The sequence below is a fragment of the Leptonotus elevatus genome, chromosome 4, assembly GCF_054856555.1.
Source record: "Leptonotus elevatus isolate MCC_2025b chromosome 4, RoL_Lele_1.0, whole genome shotgun sequence".
NCBI classification, from domain to species: domain Eukaryota; kingdom Metazoa; phylum Chordata; class Actinopteri; order Syngnathiformes; family Syngnathidae; genus Leptonotus; species Leptonotus elevatus.
Window position 1 is genome coordinate 14,928,044 of NC_141242.1, and position 12,184 is coordinate 14,940,227.

Sequence of the window (12,184 nt, forward strand, 5' to 3'; positions counted from 1 at the left end):
ATTATTACCTTTTGAGATGGGACCACAGTTCAAGTCCCAGTCACCAACGTTTGCATCCTAATGGGTATGCTAGGCCCATAATTCCAAGGCACTACCTGTGTTTTAAAAATGAGTGGGATGTATCAGGGAGAGCATTCTGTGTAAAAACACAGACTTATGTAAAAACTATGCTGAACACTATAGCGATAGTTGATGAGACGTGCCTTTAATACCTTTATATGAATACACTCACTGACCGGAGTATCCACTTTCCATCAAAAAAGGCTGCTATGAGACTGTGAAAAGGTAACGAGTGGTTGAGAGATCATACGGACATAATGTGCCCTGGAAAATAGTTTGTGTGTGCGTGTGTGTGTGTTGTTGAACTTGCACTTACAGCAACAGACATTGCAAAAGTCACTTTGACTTAGTGCAAGTCTACACAGTGTATCTAAACGGATCACACCACATACGTAAAGATTGTTTTTCCCACGCATCACCGTCCTTCCTTGTCTCTGTGACTCAATGCGCTGCACATCTCACAGCCACTGTGAAAAACAAAGTTCGGCAAATGAACGCAAAGCTTGCTATCATTCCGGGATGCTGGCGAACACAGCTTTACCAAGACTGGGAGGCAGCGCCGTCCGTGCGAGTTACGCCACAATTTGTCAATGGATTGTGAATGCTTGGGCGAACGCAAAAGCCGGCATATCCCTTTTCCCCCAATGCAAAACACTGGGAAGTATGCATGGTGATTTCTCGACAAATTTTTTGACATCCTGTTTTAGTGGGTTTTATGAGCTGGAAGCCCAAATAATGTGAAAACAAACAAACAAATAAATGCTTGAAATCACTTAAATTGTGGGCCCTAAATCTATGATTTATGAAAGTTTGACTTTTTGAATGGAATTACAGAAATTATTCAACTTTTTGAGGATATTCAAATTTTTTGACGACCACCTGTATACTTCATGTACACTGTTTACATTGTTACTTCAATAAAGTACAACAGAACTCAGTTTTGCTCCGCTCGCTGCCTTTTTAAAAACATGCGCTAGCGTAAGTTTTAGCATAATAGCATGCTAACACATGTTTTGAGCTAGCGTATGTTTAATATGCCTGCGCCCAATAGTGCGGTGTGCCTTATGTGTGTTATACACAGAAATAGCACCCGTAACTGTGACTGCGCCTTATAATACGCTGCGCCTTATAATACGCTGCGCCTTATGGTCGTGAAAATACGGTAAATATTATGAAGAAATATGCCATACTGTCAAATTAGTGGACAGACCATGTACTGTGAAGCTTACTACAATACAGTGATCTTTCACACGATTTTGCAAGAAATATCATACTGTGACATCAATACCATGATAAAACCAAACCGTGACCTTTCAATATCGTTACAACAGGTTTGGTTGACGGAAAATATAATTTCGTCCCGCGATAGGATTGTTTCGAAATAAATTGTCCCATAGCCAAACTAAGTTGCCGTCCCCTAGACTACATCCTGTACTTGTAGGGGAATTGTGAAGTACTTTATTTCGACTTAGAATTGACAAATTTGCGCGTATTTCAAGTTGCAGATTTTATTTATTTATTTTGACATCCAAGTTGTCTGCAGTCCTATTTGTGGCTGTTCTCTGCGCTTGTCCTTTCTCTCTTTTTCGTCAATATTTCAATGGGGAAATTGTATGTGTTTTATTTATTTGTATGTGCTTGACGCAACTGTATTATAGCACTTATGAGTAAATTGATTAATGAGCTGGGTCACTGAACAAATTAGCTCATAAATCAAGGTATTAAAATTACTGTTTCCATTTTGTCCTCCTCTCAAGACACTCCCCAGCTGCTCAACTCCTCCGGCTCAACGCTTACAGTTCAGAACCAGGCCCAGAACACGGGCCACATGCAACCCCTAATGGAGCAGCCCATGACCCAAGCGGCATCCACCATGCACGGCAGCCTACAGGCACAGATGCAATCCAGCTTGGAGAGCGCCATGCAGACGCAGGTGAACCTGCAACCCGTTTTACAGGCCAGCATAGACACAAGCCTGCCAACTCCCATGCAGACCAATCTCCAGATACAGAGCAGCTTACAGAATACACTGCAGGGCTCCATATCGGCGGAATCCGACATGGGCAAAATTGAGGATCTGCTGGAAAGTCTGCAGAAACAGTGACGTGTGTGTATGTGTGTGTGTGTGTGTGTGTGGACCACAAGGAGAGAAGGTAGCCATGTACTCCTCAAGTCAACAAGACTTGCCGGAGCATGGTGTCTTGTGCCAATACCGCAAAACTTCAAAATAAGTATATTTAAGAAATAAATTCCCCCCCTTTTACCTTAAAAAAATATGAGCTTATGTAACTCACTTTTATTAACTATTTATCATAAATTATAGCCTTTGTATATCCATTGTCCTTGAATTGATGATCTGCCTTTTGTTATTACCCCTCTTGCAGGATCAGAGAGGCCTGTAATAACTGCTTTAGTCGTAAAAAAAAGAAATGCAGTGTTTTGTTTGAGAGTGTTTTAATATTGTGGGCCTAGGAGAGGGGCGGGTGAACCAACCAGGTTTTTGGATTGAAAAACTGGAAGAAAGAATGTCACAATTGAAGAACTTGATGAGCAGTGAGTAGGCAAAAGTCGATATAGCAGTTAGACATGGATTAAAACATCCGATTGTAGACAAACGTTGGGCTGAATCTCATTTTTGGAGTGTGGAACCTCCTAGAAAAATGTAATTTTGTTTGGAACGGTGCTGCTTGCAGAGCATCGGCTTTTATTTTAAATCATTGAATTCTGCTCGAACAGGAAATGCTCTTATGTTATGTACGTTGGAAGGGAAGGCACTTTGAAAATATGATATCCACAAACTATTACAGTGAACCCCCAATTCCGCAAGGGACCATATACAAAGACCATTAAACCTCAATTTAATGGGCCTGGAACCAGTGGACTCTGGATTTAACAGACTGTTAAAGGTAAAGTAAAAACGTGTAAAACATTTTCAAACTTTTTTACATGTATGATTTTGGCCACAAAAATAGCCATATTGATGAAGCAAAAAAGACACTCAACCGCACAGTTTTCCAAATAAGAAGCAAGTGTGTGCCTGCTTTATGGTCTTCTTTGTCACTCCTAGTTTACTGTAACATTGTCACATTAAACAAGACTATTAAACACTGTATATTTAAACACCAAAATGTTCAACAAATCATATCATTTAATCTCAGTCCACTAGCCAATTGCTAACATATGAAATGCCTTAGATGACGATAGAAAATTAGCATGGAGGCTTAAGTAATTATAAAACACATGACGCAGTAACATATACAAAAAGAGCATATAACAAAAGAAAGTCAAACATATATTTCAACAGCAAAATGTTCAACAAAACTAAAATGGAAAAAAAAAATGTTTTTCTCAAACTCATGTCTGCTAGCTTAATGCTAACATATATGGAACACCGTAGAAATGAAGGAAGACTGAAGGAAATTCATGTAGATGTTACAGTAATTATCAGCTGTATACTGCAAAAGCCATTTAAAAAATAGAATGCTTAAAAATCTGCGTAATATCGTGGCTGGAACGCTGAATCACAATATGGTGGGGGTTTGCAGTAATAGTCAAAAGTGTTATGATGCACATTAGTTTTCGTTTACTCAAGTTTAACACTCCTGAATGAGATTGAACCCGGTTGAATACTGTGACTTCTCTCGGTGTTTCCAAACAACTATGAAGCTTGTCGTATCTTTTTTTTGTTTTGTTGGTATTTTCAACTCGATGTGGATATAAACTTTACACTTTGAGTGTTGTGTGGTTTTATAGACATTTTATCTCAAGCACTTTATAACCTCTTCTGTGTAACCAGCTAATCCTTACATCCATCCAGACGTGGAAACAAACATCCATCAAGGCATCAAAAATGGTGGTGAAAAAAAGCAGTCTTTGTAGGGTATAACATAGCAGAGCATCTTCTCAATAGTTTGTACGTCCAGGCCAACTTAGTATTGAAATATTCAAAAGTGAATCCCATGTTTTACTGTATGAAGTGATTATGAGGGCCACACTGTGTGTGTGTGTGTGTGTGTGTATATATGTGTGTGTGTGTGTGTATATATATATATATATATACACACACACACACACACACACACACATTATTACAACTTTATTATATTTATTGTATTTAAAGGGTAACTCAACAGGAAATCAGACTCTTGCTCCACCCCTCACTAAGATTTGAAATCGGCGCTCAAAGAGGGTGTTGCCTGGAGTACCATTGGCTTGCGACTGGGGAGAGGATTGGGCGTGGTCGGGCTGTGATTGACAGCAGCAACAGCTAAGAAGGCATTTAAGGAGGCGTGTCCGAGACTGAGCCAGTGGGTGTGCGGGGGCGACTATGTCACGATTCACAAGTGACGTAGTCTGTAACTTCTCGTGTAATAAGAACCAAATTGTGTTTATCTCAGTGTTTAACCTTAAGATGGCGCCAAACGCACGTTTTTTTTTTCATTCAAGCTTTCAACAAACATGCACAAAAATGTCAAAATAATGACTAGGACTTGTAGACAGCATTTGTTTATACAGTTTATCAGCAAAAGAAAGTTGATTTAGTGTTGAGTTACCCTTTAACTTCATTCTTGTAAAATTACGACTCCTATCTCACAGTATTTTCTTTATTTATTGTAAATAGAACTATTTTCTGAAAATATTTACTAGGGGAAAAAAATACTTTATCATTATCGCAAAAATAATTTCAGCCTGACTTCTTTGAAAATCAAAATTTCCAACTTTATTCTCAAATATTGTGACTCTTTTTCGACTCCATTTTTCCCATGTGGCCCAAATACTGCTCGGCGGTCCAGTTGCGTGCGTACATATGTATTGGCCATTCCCTCGCAGTTGTTGTCAGTTTAATCCGTATTCTCCAGTTCTGTGTTGGCAGTTGTTTTCTTTTCTTTTTTCTATTTCTCCCCCACGGATGTAACACTTTATTGAAATGAAGAATTGTAATCATATTGCTTAGTTTGTTAATACTATTTGACCTTGTGTTTGTGGAAGTTTAAAAGAGGCAGCAGGCAGCATGTGACGTTAGCACCTTCCCGACTTTTGTGAACGGTAACTACGATGACGGTGGCGTCCACTTAGATTCTGTGGTCCTGGAATTATCAGTATAATAACATTTATTGTCATCTGGTTGTTGCTTTGAAGCAGTGGTCAAACCAAAGCTCCTGAAGTCAAATCGTTTTCTTCTTCTTTTTTTTCTTAATTGCCCTCATCGTCGTGTTTACTCATTTCTACTTGCAGCTCTTGTGTGTACGGTCCAGAGAACAATATGTGAAAGGTACTTTAAAGAACACTTCTGCCAATTTGATCATTCAAAAAAGCATCACAACATTACACTGCTGTACATACATATGCATATCTCCAACAACAAAGACAGAAAAAACAGTGTCTCGCTCATTTGTTTACATTTTTCATCTTTACTCTAGTCCCGTCGCTGTTTGTGATCCATTTTAAAGTGAATTATCTTTTTTAGACTTTTGTATCCATGTATCAAAGTGTAGAGTATTTTTGTAACTTAAACAAAAAGTGTTTGATTCTCACAGTGCAGAATAGTATCAGTACTGGTATGTTGCCCGAAAGCTAGCGCAGGTGTGTTGTGCTCAAAGCAAGTTCAGATTGACCTGTTGTTTGTTTTGTTTTTACTCTTCTATACAGGGGATCCTCGGTTTGCACAAACCTACTTTCAAATAAAAAATCATATTAAGACATTTTTAAGCTATAAATGTAAAAACTAATTTGAAAGAAAATGGTTATCCAACTATTGTATCATGATTGTTTCGCAGACCTCGACAACAACCTCATAAAACTGGGGGCCCCCATACTGCTTTTCATTATGTTACTGTATTTTTCGGACTACAAGTTTCATAGTTTGGCTGGTCCTGCAATTTATACTCAGGTGCGACTTTTATTTATAAAAATTACAGCCCGGGCTCGCACCCAAAATCCTCGTTCCATTAATAGTGTTGATGGTAGAGAACGAGTTAAAGTTGGATTCAAAACTTCTGCTTCTAAATATGTTTTTCTTTTTAGTACAAAATGTCTTACGTTTACTCGCATCACATTGTGGACAAAGGTAGAATCCTGGTCGGTTATTGCGCCTTTTGATGCTGTAAAAAATAGTAGGGTTGTAACGATATCCAAACGACACAATAGGATAAATATATGAACCTCTTGATACATAATAATATAAAAACTAATGATATTGTGTTAAAAAAAAAAAACACTTGTGGGGGTGGTAGGCAACACAATATTGTGTTTCTGTACATAACAGCAGTGACAAATAGGCTTGGCCATGTCATGGCACATGTCATTGTCATGTGCTCCCATTGGCTCAGTGGTGCAAGGTAATCCTGCTCTATGTAGTTCACAATGGTGTGTTCAACTGAAGTGGGTGAAAAGTCATGTTTTTTGATGGTGTGACGTGTTGTGGAGATGAAAAATATTTTCTTGTATGACTGATTTGGGAGTGGTAACTGCAGCAGTGGCCAAAGCATTCCTAATTAAAATTAAGCTAACCATCAGAGGGTGCTAGAACTGCACAAATGGAATACAACCTTGCCTTTTTAACAGATGTTCTGCTTTTAATGTTGTGACATGATGATGACGCTATCGTGGCAATTTTAATATTGCTGTTATCGCTACAACCCTTGTAAATAGTTCATCCTTGCTGTGGCGAGGTTGCCATGAGAGGTGGCAGCAAACTAACAATATACCGGTACGTCACACATTAGTTACCATGACCACGTCGTTGTCTTTGTTTTCTTTCATTTCTTCTACTTCAATTTTGGCAGTTTTATTTTTTCGGTCAATTCTTATCTTATATAAGAATGCCGATCCATTTTAAACTAAAAACAAGATTTCCAAAGTTAGAAGCAGAATCTAATCCAACCAGAACGCGTTCGCTTCCGTCAACATGATTAGGGAACGTGTGACTTGCAGTCCGAAAAATGTCACTTTCTCATACCATTATTAATGTTTCTTGGAACTAAGATTTTTTTAAATTCTGAAAATCACTATTAGAACCTAATAAAACATTTTCTGAATGTTTTGCTCAATACTTTATGCCTACAGGGGATCCTAGGTTTATGACAGAGTTCTACTCCTACTGCAACGCAACAGACGAATTTGTACGAAAGTTGAATAGCTAACGCAGTAGTTAAGTCACAATTACAGCAAATATTTTGATGAGAAATACTTGAAGGCCATAAATATAGATCAAATAATATTGAAACATTAACAGAGGACTCTCTATTTTATTTAAGTTTACAGTTTTAAATTAGCCATTCACAGGAACAGGGACTCTCAAATGGAAAGAAAAAAAAAGAGAAAGACACTCCCTTATAATTGTCATGATAAATAAAAATTCTGGGGTTGGGGGGTTAACTCTGTGTTCGGGCAAAAAAAAAAGAAGGGGGGGGGGTGTTCAAATAATGAGGCAAACTGCAAATATGCAGTATGACATTTTCCTGTGAAAATCTTGACTTTTATTCGGCTTTATTCTCAAAATTATATTATCCTATTGCTGTAACCAGCTTAATAGTTCATTAAAGTCATTACAGTAAAATGTATTTTAAAAAAAACACTTCCTGGTTTTCATTTGTTGTATGTTGATATCCAATAAATACGGTGGTGACTGAGCGTTTCTTGTGCTGTGTGGTCGCGTAGTTACGCCATTCATAACTTAGAAATATGGTACACCGTAAAACTGGGACCCTGTCTGTAATAACCCAATGCCACATGTTCTAAATGGTTGGTGGTATTTTATTTTTCGCTCACCCATTTTGGGTCAAGCATCTCAAAAGTGGATTATTATTCGTCTATGTTTTTAAAAGTCATCCAGTGAACTGTAGGCCAGGTTAGTGCACACTTGTCAGTGACGCTTTCAAGCATTCCATTCCTCTTGATAAAAAGAGGAACTAAAGAGCACATTTGAGAAGAGTATGCTTCTTAAAGCCATACTAGAAGAAACGGAGAGTGGGTGGACTTCAGTGTCATGAATGTAAATGTTTTACCTCATGCTGTGTGCACATCAGACCAATTTGCGGCTAACGTGATCATTTGTCCGTTTTGTTTCTTGGTATTCTTATCGCTCCTGAAGAAGCAAACACTCGACTGAAGTGGGGGGGTGCATGAGAGCACACGCATTGTTACACACACTTTTGTCCTTCACTGGTGTGTGAATGAATATCCGTATATATTTAAATGTGAAATATACTGCAGGGGTCTGTTGAATTTCAATGATGGCGCTTTCAACAGAACTTTGTGTGCCTTGATGAAAAGAAAAAATATATAAAAGGTTTTTTTCCGCTCCTGACCCTTTTCTGTCCATTTCCCATTTATCTCCTGCATTAAATAATAATAATAATACAGCTCACACTGGTTGTTTTCGTGCTAATGTTTTTTTTCCCCATTTTTTTTTTCCAACCATTGCATGATATCATTCTACCTGTTTTTGGGTGCCTCATGTAATTGAATTGAGGTTTTAAAAAAAAAAAGGGACGTGCAAGGATGTTTTTGTGTTGCCGTGCTTCTCCACATTTACTCTACTGTTGCTGTGAAATGCAAAAATAAAGTTACTGTTCATTGCCGATAGCGTGAGCCCTATGTTGTCCTGTTGTACTCAAAAGGAGCTTGCCCTCAGTTTGCTTTCTCACACCCTCAGTTGTGTGTTAGGGTGTGTGTGTGTAGTATATATTTAGCCTTACAGCCCTGCGTTTAGGGATAATGGTCAAAGCCCCCCCAGTGTGTTATCATTCATCTGAATTATGTACTTTGCCTTGGTCTGGACATTTGTATACTCTATTCAGTTTGTATCTGTAATCCTGCTGCTACATTAAATTAATTAATAAAATTGAATAAATAACAAGCCTGGGGTGTTTTTTCATTGTCCCACAGTTTTTGAAAGATGTGATAAAAAAAAAAAAAATCCCAAATTGGCTTTCTAAGAATTGTTTTCGTGTGTGTATTCTTAGTCATCCAGGTCACGGAATAGAGGCAAATGGACTATTTATTGAATTCAGTGTGTACATTTTTTTAATGACATGTAAATGTGAAACAAAGATAAATATTATGATTGTTTTTGGATGGAAATGCAAAACAAGGCCAAATAGCAACAAAAAGATTTTAGATATCTGTATTTTTATTTATTTTTTAATATACATGTTACCCAACTACAGAGGAGTATAATGCAAGAATAATGTACCATTACAAAATGGAATCATAATTTTCTGAGCATAAAAGTTGCAATATTGGAAAAACATAATTTGCAATACCGCCTGTTAACATTCCATTTATTCTCATAACTAGTCAAAATAATTGTCTAAAAATGGCTTATTTACTATCATAACTTCATCTAAGGACAACTTGATGACTTTCAAATTATAACAACTTCATCTTTGAGACGTTACTACCACTTTGTGCTTTTACCTCAAATACAAACAATAAAAATGATCCCCAATTGTCCATTGTACATGTCCCAGTCTTCATTCGTTATTAAAATGTCAAATGATATGACATGTCACAGTTTACTTGGTGTCCTCGTCCTGTGTTGTAACCGCTGCCTGAGCCTGCACATCAAGTCCTCAGCATTAAAAGTCGCATGACCCTCTGGTTTCGTCTTGAGAGCGATGGTGGCGACCACAAAGGCCACTATGGCAGTCAGACCCCAAATGCGATACCTGGCTCCAGAGCCAGGCTCCACAAAGTCAAAGGACAGCGATGGCGCCCATGTGGCCTTAGCGGTGGGGTCGACAAACAAGTCCAAGGGGACTGTGAAAACGGCACTCACCTCCGCAGGGTTGGGACGTGCGAGGAATGACTCTGGGATGAAGCCCACCACTGGAGTCACCAAGAGAGCATTCTGGTCAAAAGATGAAAGTGTTGACGACCTGTACTTTTTGTGGCGTCTGTGTACATGCAGGTACATTTAAGAGGCGGGGCCTGGTGGGGTGTCATGTGATCACGATACAGCGAGCGTTCGCTGTACCTTTGAGATGATGGGCTGCAGTGTGCAGATGACATGGACGTCACTCGGCGGAAGGCCAATCTCCTCGTGAGCCTCTCTCAAGGCCGTGTGTACCTCGTCTTTGTCATTGGGGTCTCGCTTGCCACCAGGGAAACACACCTCACCTGCGCTGGTTCTCAGCTACACACACACAACACACATTAGTGAGGATTTGTCCTCAAATTGTAAAGGTAGTAAAGTCATAACAGAGTATCTTTAGATCATTAATACAAAATCTAATAAAATACAGTAACTACAGACGTAATTTAGCGTTCTGTGCCGCCTATTATGGATGAAACTTTTTGATAAACGGTGTATGACTTTATTCTCATAAGGCTTATAGCCCTTTTTTTTCCCCCCCAAATTTTTTTTTAAATTACAGCTGTTTTAAATATGCAGGTAGGACTGAAATTATGTATTGGCTTTTTTTCTTGAAAGTATGACTGATCCTATTAAAATGACAATGACTTGACGCTTGTTAAAAAATATATATTATAATCTCAAAATATTCAGACTTTTTGTATTGTAAATATATACCAACTATTTTCATATAATCATGTTTTTTTTTTTTTAAATATACAAAAATATTTTAAGTTACACATTTTTTATTCTTAAATATAAATTTTCGTTCTTGTAAAAAAAAAAAATTCTTTCTGAATTTTTTTCCCCCTTGAGAATGTATAACGTCTAAAATTGACATTTTTTCTTGAAAATAAGACTTTAATTGTGTAAGATTCCAGCTTTTTTTTACTTTTTCATGAAAATATGCTTTGACTTTATATTCTAGAAAATATACATATTTATTCTTCTGCTCCAACCTTTGTCATTACATTGACTGTTTAAAATAATTAAATGAAATATTGTTTGTCATTACATTTTGACTTTACTCTCATACTAGCAATTTGTTTATCTGAAATTAAATTCTCAAATTGCCACAGCATATATTTGTATTAGGATATGTGATAGTTATGTGTTTTTATACACACATACAATACTGTACAGTCAGCACTATTTTTCTTATATAAAAACAAATTTTTTAAATACTGTGTTTTTGGGGTGCAGCTATTACACATTATTGGCATTCCCATTAATTTCAATTGGAAAAGTTGTTTTTTGCACTGTATTTGAAATACAGTCCAAAGCAGGGGTAACCAACTTTTTTTATACTGGTACAAATTTATGAAATAATACATTTGCTAAAAATTACCTTAATTATGTTAATAATAAATATATGAGAACGCTGATCATGTTGATGCTTTCTCACAATAAATTAGGGAACAAATGTGCAATTTTCTATAAACCTCAGAAAGCATTACAAGGGAATCAGAATGTCCCATGACTAGTGAGCTATGTTTAGAAGACGTCCGCCGGGGGACTGGCTTGTGCCCGCGGGGCACCACGTTGGTGACCCGAGGATGAGGACTTGGCACCTGTGCCACCCCGCCCGGTTACCTGTTCGGAGCGCTGGGTCATGAGAGCGTGTATCTTCCCGTTCCTCACAAATAGAGGGATCAACACGGAGGCTTGAGGCAGCTCGGCCACCTCGAGTGTGTCCGCTTGCTTTCTAGCGTCAAACGGTTCGAACGCCGCCATCGTCTCCTCCTCGACTTTCATGCTTGCAAGTGGGGGGAAAGTCACGACAAATACAGCTACCTACACTAATGTAAACTCCCATGAGCTTTGAGCAACGTCGCTTCCTTTCTGAGATGAGTGCGTTAATGTGTGGTTGTTGTGAATGAAGCTGGATATACTGTACGTGACGGTATTTAAAAAAAAAAAAATAGTATATCGCTTAACTCGTAGGACGGTAAACAACAATGAACTTATGAAGAGGCATTGCCAGCGGTGTACTGTTAACTACTATAAGTTCCCACAGCGCCACCTAGGGTTGGAGGACCGTGGGACTGCACTGCGCTTGGTTGTTTTCTAATATGTTATAGTGGTTAATGCGGTGTATGCAAATGTTTTAGCTAAAATGTCATGTTTTTCGGTGTATTCATTTTAAGTATTGTAGATCATGTTACAGGGGGTCTTCGGCTTATGACGCGCTGTTTCAAGGTTATGAAAGTGAATTAACTAGTTTTCATTGGATTGTTAGTTTGGATTCTATTTTTTATTTTATTTTAC

At 38.0% G+C, this 12,184-nt stretch overlaps 2 protein-coding genes across 3 annotated transcripts in view; one reads left to right on the forward strand and one right to left on the reverse strand.

Moving 5' to 3' along the window:
• nfat5a (nuclear factor of activated T cells 5a) overlaps positions 1-7,442 on the forward strand; it is a 33,856-nt gene extending 26,414 nt beyond the window's left edge. For both annotated transcript variants that reach the window (XM_086073632.1, XM_086073633.1), the window contains exon 12: positions 1,818-7,442. In XM_086073632.1, the coding sequence (XP_085929758.1) occupies positions 1,818-2,164 (347 nt within the window). In that variant the 3' untranslated portion in view covers positions 2,165-7,442. The remainder of the gene's footprint in view (positions 1-1,817) is intronic.
• Positions 7,443-9,159: 1,717 nt separating this feature from the next.
• nudt7 (nudix (nucleoside diphosphate linked moiety X)-type motif 7) lies at positions 9,160-11,950 on the reverse strand. Its single transcript, XM_086072563.1, has 3 exons — positions 11,510-11,950; positions 10,040-10,198; positions 9,160-9,913 (listed from the first exon to the last, which is right to left on the reverse strand). Exons 1-3 carry the CDS (start codon positions 11,669-11,671, stop codon positions 9,572-9,574), a joined length of 663 nt encoding a protein of 220 aa, XP_085928689.1. The 5' UTR covers positions 11,672-11,950; the 3' UTR covers positions 9,160-9,571.
• Between the last annotated feature and the right edge of the window lie 234 nt (positions 11,951-12,184).